At 47.4% G+C, this 9090-nt stretch overlaps 1 protein-coding gene across 15 annotated transcripts in view; it reads left to right on the plus strand.

Annotated features, from left to right (window-relative positions):
* The window catches only part of Cacna1b (calcium voltage-gated channel subunit alpha1 B), a 153779-nt gene that overhangs the window by 112053 nt on the left and 32636 nt on the right, over nt 1–9090 (plus strand). For 11 of the 15 annotated variants that reach the window (XM_026777515.1, XM_026777526.1, XM_026777537.1 and 8 more), the window contains 6 exons: nt 188–325; nt 755–956; nt 1226–1390; nt 2218–2328; nt 2690–2773; nt 8268–8273. In XM_026777515.1, the coding sequence (XP_026633316.1) occupies nt 188–325; nt 755–956; nt 1226–1390; nt 2218–2328; nt 2690–2773; nt 8268–8273 (706 nt within the window). The remainder of the gene's footprint in view (nt 1–187; nt 326–754; nt 957–1225; nt 1391–2217; nt 2329–2689; nt 2774–8267; nt 8274–9090) is intronic. The other 4 variants (XM_013345851.2, XM_026777541.1, XM_026777566.1 and 1 more) reach the window with 1 other exon arrangement.

Below are 9090 nucleotides of genomic sequence, written 5' to 3' on the forward strand. Positions count from 1 at the left end.
AGCGGGGTACAGGAAGTGGGGCCACATATAGGATGACTGGAAATGTGTTTGTCTCACGCTATCATTGGGAGATCGCTCTTTCCACATGGAATGGTCTGTTAGTTTTCAGAACCACTTGACTGTAGATCCATGGGTGCATCCTACACTGAGCAGCTTTAATTTCTTTTGTCTGTGTTCCTGTTTTCAGGGGTCAGTATTTGGATTACGAGAAGGAAGAAGTAGAAGCTCAGCCAAGGCAGTGGAAGAAATACGACTTCCACTATGACAATGTGCTCTGGGCCCTGTTGACTCTGTTCACGGTGTCCACAGGAGAGGGCTGGCCCATGTGAGTGCTAGTTTGGCAAAAACGGGTAGGCCGAGGTGGAGTCTGCTTGGTTTACCTGCTTACAACCCGTAATGAGGCCAGGTGTGGTATAGATAAGAGCCCTGTCCTCTAGAGCAGAACTGGGTTTCATTCCTAAGATGTAAATGCACCATTCCTGGGTTTCTGTGAAGTACGGACTTGTGCCCTGTCCTTGACATACAAACAACTTCGTTCCTGGGGTACACGTGTGAGCCCTATCCATAAGGTGTGGTCCTAAGTCCTAACCTGAGATGCAGACCTGCTTCTTGTCCCTGAAGTGCACATCTGGATCCCCATCCCTGAGGTACAGAGATGAATTCTGCTCTTCAAGTGCAGACCTGAGCCCCAAGCCAGATGTGCAGATCCAGGCGTCCTGGAAGCTCTCCTGAAGTCTGCTCTCCCCTTACCTAGGGTGCTGAAACACTCTGTGGACGCCACCTATGAGGAGCAGGGGCCAAGCCCCGGGTTCCGGATGGAGCTTTCCATCTTCTATGTGGTCTACTTTGTGGTCTTCCCTTTTTTCTTTGTCAACATCTTTGTGGCCTTGATCATTATCACCTTCCAGGAGCAGGGGGACAAGGTGATGTCTGAATGCAGCCTGGAGAAGAATGAGGTAGGTAGAAGTCGTGGGATCCCGGGACGGGGGCATATGGGCAAGATCACCAGGCTTCCTTCTCTATGTGTCTGCCCTGTGGCTGGCATAGGCAGGACCTCTTTCTTCCGCAAACAGAGGCTATGCTGGGTCAATTGGGCCTACTTGGAGGAAGCCTAGCTGCCTATACTGCCTTCTCCTATCTGGGCTCCCTGAAAGGGCGTGGTGAGAACGTTCCAGGTGTCGTGGGCGATGCTTTGAGTTCACGGTATTCCCTTCTCTGCCTGCAGAGGGCTTGCATTGACTTTGCCATCAGCGCCAAACCCCTGACACGATACATGCCCCAAAACAAGCAGTCATTCCAGTATAAGACGTGGACGTTTGTGGTCTCTCCACCCTTTGAGTACTTCATTATGGCCATGATCGCCCTCAACACGGTGGTGCTGATGATGAAGGTAGGTAAGGCCCACCATACTTGCCAGGGGCCGTTGTGTGTTAGACTTCTTTTTATAGGGAGACATCATATATACATACACACGTATACACACATAGACCCTCACAGATAGAAATAGACAGACACTACTACTCACCCCAGATAGGGAACCTATAACAGATCAAAGAACAATTCTACCAAAGTTCAACTAGGTGAACCAAAGAATTTTTATTGGGGTTACTTACAGAAGGGACAGGGCAAATGTGGCTGTATCGCCAAAATAAAAAACTAAAAAAACAAACAAAAACAAAAAACAAACCAAAACCCCCAGCATAGATGACGACTCACAGACGCTATAACGGAAGAGCTATCTGCACAACTCGCAGGCAGCTCAGCATGTCTGAGAATCTCCTCTCTACAATGAGACTGGTCAGAGTCCCCGTCCCCCCAGCATCTTTCTGTCTTATAATCCTAGAGAAGGACCCTCATGGCTCTTGCAAATTTCAGCTTTCCCAGACCTAGGAAGGCTGTCTGCGGGGGATGTTTGAATTAGGAGACAACTGTTATACAGCCTGGGTGTGTGTCTTATTTTGAGGCCCAGTGGAGGATCCCCTTCTTGCTGGCACGTGTTGGAACTGAGTGACCATATGTCCTGGCCATCGCATGGTGCCCTGGGATCCTGTTCTCTTATTTGTAGCTGAGGCAGTGAGAAGGTTCTAGAAGAACTGGAAAGAGCAAGAAGGGGTGACCCAGGTATGGGCAGACGTAGATGACAGGAAGTCATATTGGCTCCATTCGGGGTATTGGGGTTGGTGCATCTTGGCCGTCAGCCCTTATTTCTCTGGGCAGTTTTATGACGCACCTTACGAGTACGAGCTGATGCTGAAGTGCCTGAACATTGTCTTCACATCCATGTTCTCCATGGAGTGCATATTGAAGATCATCGCCTTTGGGGTTCTGGTATGTGCCTCTAGGATTCTTTCCCTTTTTTTGTGTGACCTTTGAAACACATGTGATACTGTGGGGGGTCCCAAGGAAGAGCTGCTTTGCTCCCAATTGCTTAAGTCTTGCCCTGTCTTGGGCTAGGAGGCCTGCAAGTCTGAGATTCTTCTTTCTGGACTTCTAGCTCTCAGATGTGCAATTACCCAGCTGGGAGTATTTGCATGCTTACTGTGACATCTGTTGGTTGTTGGCCTTAGGTTAAACATCTACCGCTTCCTCCCCCCAACTCTCCCCAGCCCTTTCTTGATCAGGGACCACAGCCTGCAGGTCCTTGCCGGATAAGCCTTTACCACTAGCCCCTGCTGTCTTCTCTCTCTAGAACTACTTCAGAGATGCCTGGAACGTCTTTGACTTTGTCACTGTGTTGGGAAGTATTACTGATATTTTAGTAACAGAGATTGTGGTAAGTAGCATTTCCTGTCCCCCATCCAGGGTCCAAAGTGGCTTTCTTCTGGAGGGTTGTCCCCAAGGTGTGTCCCCAGGTCCCACTGGAACTGAGTTCTGGGACAGGTCGCTGCTACTGCTGTTCTCCAGAGACGGGGCTGGATGGTTTGGTATTGAGGCAGCAGTTGCTCTTCTTGGATAAGAATGTAGTTCTGGGGTTAGAGAGTTAATTCAGCAGTTAAGAGTACTGTCTGCTCTCAGGAAGGACCTGGGTTCAATTCCCAGCACCCACATAGAGGTTCACAACCGTCTGTAACATCAATTCCAGGAGATCTGACATCCTCTTCTGACTCCCTTGGACCAGGCATGCATATGGTACACAGTCATCATGAAGACAAAACGTACATACACACAAAACAAATAGATCTTGTTTTTTTTTTTTTAAGTGGTTCTTAGAGGTCTTTCAGGTTGGTAGCCTAAGAATTTCCTGGAGCTCCATGGTAACCATGAAGACAGGAATCTTAAGATGTATGTGATTGTGTATATGTCTTTGTGTATGTGTTTGAATGTGTGTGAGTGTGTGTTGGATGTAATTAACAACCTGGTATCAAGAATATATAAGCCAAACCCAGTAAGAATTTGTAACCCAACAAGAATTTATATTTTTAAGTCCCTCCTTCTCTATTGAGAGATACTCTTATTAAACATATATGGATAATCTCCAAAAATTGTCCACTATCAGGGTGTAGACAGATTTCAAAGAATGGAATTATAAAGCAATATTTTTTAGTGTGACACATTAAATTGGAACCAGAAAATCTCATCTATAGGAGCAGCTGCTGAAATGGATATTCATGCAAAAGTTACTTCTTAGAAAGAAAAAGTCAGTAGGGACTAGGAAATAGCTATGGTAGGAGAAGGTAAGAAATGCTGTATCCTGAGCCAAGTGTGAAGGGAGGACCTTTGAGATGCGGCCAGCCCCCCATCAGAGTTGTCTCTGCAGCGAGAGAAACTGCAGGATCTTACTTCTGAACCGCATGGGCAGAGGGCTGTCCCGGGTCGGTCTGCAGCCCCTAACAGCTCCCCAAGTACACGTGTGAAGGTGAAGTGGGCTCTGGCTACAGCTGTTATTGAGCTAAGGGACATATTTTCAGACAACACTTTCTGCTTCCCTGGGAGACAGACCGGAGGTCTCTGGTGTGTCAGTTCAAGTGACCTGGTGTCATCTTTCTGTCTCTCTACTCAGTTCTAGAGTCCCAGAAAAAGGGCCAAGCCTCTGCTGCTCTGGTTTCTGGCCTGGTGGGGCAATCCATATCCTTACCCTGTTGTTTGCCGTCCACTTGTCTGTCTCTGGTCAGTGACAGTCCAGTCACAGTTAAGGCCGGTCATGGCATCGGAGCTCCAGGTTCCAGTGGCCTTCTCTCTTGTCCACCGTGTAGCAGCAGCTCTGCCCTCTGGAATAGTTAGGGTCAGGTACACTGACCGACGTGGAAACTCGTGCACAGCAATGCTGGCTTTCTGAGAAAGTCCCCTTTTAATCATGTGACTGCCATAGCTTTTTGTAATTTCCCTAGCCTTTGGAACAGGACCCAAAGATTCATTGATCCCAATGTCAGGAAGATGGGCACAGTCCACGATGGGTCCCTGGAGGGCTGGTGAGCGCTCCAGTACCCCAGGGCACCAGCTCACCTTGATGTTAGCACTCCATCTTCATAAAGCCATTTCCAGCGCTTTGGCTACTGTTTCACTGTTTTGTTTGTTTCTTTCTCCTGGGTGTTGTGTTTGTGCCCCAGTAGATCGTCTTGTGACCACTGTCTTCTATGTACCTCCTTTGCTTGCCCTGAGTTGATGTTCTATTGTCTCTGTGCTGGTCAGTCTGATGCTGACCCTGTCAGAAACAAACAAACAACAGCAGCAAGAAAACAAAGTAAGGAGGGTGAAGCCTAAAGGTTGACCTTTGACCTCCACATGCATATACACTTATGCGCCTACAAGCCCATACACATATGAACTCTTACACACATGAAACCCCATGCAATATGGTTAGCCGTATGTACAAGATTGGGCCATGAAACATTTCGTCAGGGACCCTGAGGGACCATTGGCAGGTAACTCTTGCTGGGAAAAGGGTGCCGTTTTCTTTAGTGGTGTAGCCACTGCTAAGTATCCCATGCTCTGGTAAATAACCCTTTATCTATGGTCATGCAATCATGATATCTTCTTACACAGAAGCTCCATGTTGAGAATGCATTTGAACACATCCAAAGAGCCAAGGGTACTCTCGGATACCCTCAAAGAGTCTGTGTCCAGCTGCATGGAGTCATAGGTCACTTGATGGCCTCTTACATGCAAAACTAACCAGAAAAAAAAACAGAAAAAGAAAAACCTTGAGATAGGAATAATTTGTTCTGAAAATGTAGAAAAGTCAGCTATCCCTGGAAGAAGGCCCTTCAGGTTTAACTTTGGCTCATCATGCTGCATAGGGGATAGCAGGAGGTGGAGCTAAGCATCCTGGGTAGGGAGTACGAGGCTTTCTGTCAAAATGTGACTTGGGCTTCTATTTTGAGTAAGCAGTCTTATGAGGAGGGATTGTATAAGTCCTGCCTCTGGCTCCTTGTTGGAAACGAGGCACAGAAAAGCCCAGAAGCAAGTAGCTGTCTCTGTTGGGATCTCTCAGAAACAGAGCCTGTGCCAGAGTTTGGTGCTAGGTTTTCATTTGGAAGTTGATGTTGGGAATACTGGGAAGCAGTGAAGTGGGGGGCAGAGTGGCCGCCCACAAGGTATCTACTACTAGAAGTTCCCCTATAGGGAGTTCGGGGTGAGTGTGAGGCATACCTGCCATTCTGTTAAGTGACAAGGAGGGAGTCTTTATCAACTACTGTTAGTTATTAGCCGAAGGCTTCTAGGGGAGAGGCCAGGGAACCCCCACCTTCTGGGAAGGGGCTAGGAAAGCCCCCAGGAAAGAAGTGAATACAGTATTGGGTTCTGGCCTGTGGGACATGTTTACCGTAGAACTTTCCTGCTGAGAGTTGGGCTGTGGAGCTGTGAGATAACGTGTGTGTGACAAATGACTGAATTCTAACCTGAGCAAGGGATGAACCAGATATGGCTGTGAAAGATGCAAACGTGACGTGGAATCTGTGGTGTGAGCGCTAGAAAAATGGGTCGCAGTGAATGGAACTGGGGATGGTGCAGGGTGGTGTGGCTGTTGATGTGAGTAGGAGCAGGTCTGTTGTGGAAGTCTGGACATGTGGGTGGAGCTGGGCAACTTAGGTTTGCGTCTCCTGCTAGACTTCCTTGAAGTATTGTCCGGTAAGGTGTTGGACAATAGCCCTGGAGCTCAGTGAAGAAAACCAGGCCACCTACATGAAATTTGTGGTAGTGAGTATATACAATGTGTTAGCTGTCGAAGACTGAATGAGGTCAATAAGGGATGAGTGATTGGGCCCTGGGACATTCCAGCCTGTAGTGACCTTGGAGGTGAGCAGGAGCCCTTGTTGCAGAAGTGGGTTCTGGAAGGTTCTAAGCACCTTCTATGAGTGAGGAAAACACAACAAGATGGGGACATGAGCAGAAGGTACGACTGGGCAGCTTACAAATTAGAAAACATAAATGGCCAGGTAGCACAGGAGAAGGCAGTCAGCCGTACCTATCTGTACTCAGAGAAGCCCTGGCTGAAATGACATTGAGTTGCCATTTTATACCGCCTGGTCTGTCTGATGCCTAGAGCTGACAGGCTGTAGGCCATCCAGACCTCACACCACTGTCAGCTGCTCTATCCCATATGGAAATGTTCTTATAGAAGCTAAAAAGTCGGTAGCGTGCACATCTTCAGCTTGGCTCTTCACGTGGGTGCCGTAGCAGCACAGAGATGTCTAGGCACACAGCAGCAGTGGAAGGGGTCGCCTTCTGGGGATCACCAATACTGAGAAGACAGCAGTGTCTGTGCATAGGTGACACCCACATCAGGCATCTACTCCTTGTCAGAGCTGTGTTTACACAAGGCAGAGAAAGTTTGCACAAGGCAGAATAGGCAAGTGCGTAGTGCATTGGTAAAGTCTGTAGTAAAACTGTAAGAACAAGCATTTACTGGTAAGTATTAAAGGTTGCTAACCCCCTCTGTATATCAGCAAGAGAAACGGAATTCAAAGTGATGGTGCTACTCATGCTTTTTAAACGGAATGGTGATTATATGGGATTTGTTTCTGTTTTTCTTCTAATTAATCTGTGCAGACTTGTTTGTGTATATGATATGTCTCATGGTTTTACAAGGCCAATGATGCGATTATTCCACGAAGAAAAACTGGAGCCTACCATTTAAATAGAGAAGCCAGGGCGTTTTGTCTTTCCAGTTCCTGGTTTTATAGACTCTCACTACACTGCAACTCACTGGGAACTGTTAGTCCTGGTGTGGTTTCTGAGAAGGAGGCTTACTGCTTTTCTGATATTAGTGTACTGCCTCCCTTGGAAACAGGATTCTTTATCTACCAGATAAAGTGATCCAAATATCAGGCTCCTTATTGTAAGGACAGTGCTGGGGGCGGGGGGTTCACATGGGTGGATCCCTGTTTCTGAGAGACCTGGACTGCTCATTGCTGAAAATACCTAAGAAGCAGTACAGGCAAGGGCCAGGAACTGGTTGATATCACTCATGTGTAGAGCTTTGTTTGGTGCAGGAGCAAACGTTAACCAGTCAGTCATTCAGTGCCTGCGCTGCTGGATGGTTAGCTATGGCAGCCTGTGATTGTGTATAGTCTGGTCCAGAGCGTCGGGAGCCTTAGTGCCCATCAGGGAGCCTGGGAGCCTGGGAGCTTGGGAGACCAGGGATTGTGAAAATTCAACTACGGTTTGGCCACTTGCTCTTGGAGCTCAGGCCCCGACTCTGACTGCCTGGAGGAGAGGAGATGAAAGGAAAGCCATCAGCTGACCAGTATTCTGTTTGTGTGTTTTTCATTTGAAGCCATTTTATACATTTGCTTTGCAAATGCCGTTTTTTTCCTTAGGCAAAAATTTGAGTGTCAGTTTCAACCCCCAACTTAAAAACCAGTAGCCATCGCAATGGCACCCAGAAGAGGGCTCTAAGCCTTCATAAAACTGACGCTGATTTCTTTGCCTGGAAATAAGAATAATAATAGTAAGTGTGTGTGTGACTCATCTTTGGATTTGCATTACAAACAAAAATGCAAATGGATCTCATTGTCTGCATAACCTATAGATTTCAAAAACTTGCTTTGAATGACACACTTTCAGAAAATTATGTGGTTTAACAAAATCCTACATTTTCTAGTTAAGTATTCAGAGTTTGAGTTCTTGCTTGTGTTGATGACTCATTTTCTCTTTTGTTTCCTGTTTTTGTTCTTGATTTACCTTAACCAACCTGCTGACTCACGCCATCCAACCAACATACAATGCGAAAACCCATGTCTCCGTCTGTATGTTGTGCACCTGCTGCTCAAACCACCCCACTTTGTAAATAATATGCAAAAACCCATCCATGAAAACATCACACATAGGAAACGGTTGGTTTCACGACTTTAAACAGTTCTTACGCCTCTTGTCTCTGCTTACTCTGCTCCTCCGCTCTTGTATTGGGGCCTCTGCCCACCGCCTTCTGAGGCATGAGCTCTTTTTGCTGCACTGACTCACCTCTGGCCTCTTCTGGTGTATCCTGAGGCAGCACGGGTTTCCGAGCCCTCTTAGGAGCTGTTTGAAACAGTGAGAAGAAGTGGGACTTCCTGGGATATGTGGTGGGCAGACCTAGAACCCATTCAAATTTGCAAGGCATATTTAGCCCTCCTCCCTGTGAATCCATGGTTTCTGTTGCACTCACCTCTCTTCTGCTATGCCCCTGCCTTGCCGACACAGAGAATGCCTATCCTTGCCAATATGGCCTCTGGTGAGGACCCCACGTATTAATTAGTTTTGGTTTCTTTTGCTGTGATCAGGCAGCATGATGAGGGCAGCTGACAGAAGGGAAAGTATTTGGGGCTTACCGCTGCAGAGGGATTAGAGCCGTCACCACAGCAGCGGGAGTATGGCAGTCAGGCCTGGGGCTGGAACTGTGGCCCAGAGCTCACATTTTGAACCAGAAGCAAGAGGCAGAGGGGCTCTAGCAAGGAAGGCCACACCTAGTTCTCCCCAACTGGCAGCTGTTCAGGTATTCTGTGTGTTCAAGTATTCAAATGTCCAAGAGATCTTCAAGCCAGGTGGTGGTGGCGCAGGCCTTTAATCCCAGCACTCGGGAGGCAGAGGCGGGCGGATCTCTGTGAGTTTGAGGTCAGCCTGGTCTACAAGAGCTAGTTCTAAATTTTTTTCATTTATTTATTTATTTATTTA

This window comes from Microtus ochrogaster, chromosome 4 (genome assembly GCF_000317375.1).
Source record: "Microtus ochrogaster isolate Prairie Vole_2 chromosome 4, MicOch1.0, whole genome shotgun sequence".
Taxonomy (NCBI): Eukaryota; Metazoa; Chordata; class Mammalia; order Rodentia; family Cricetidae; genus Microtus; species Microtus ochrogaster.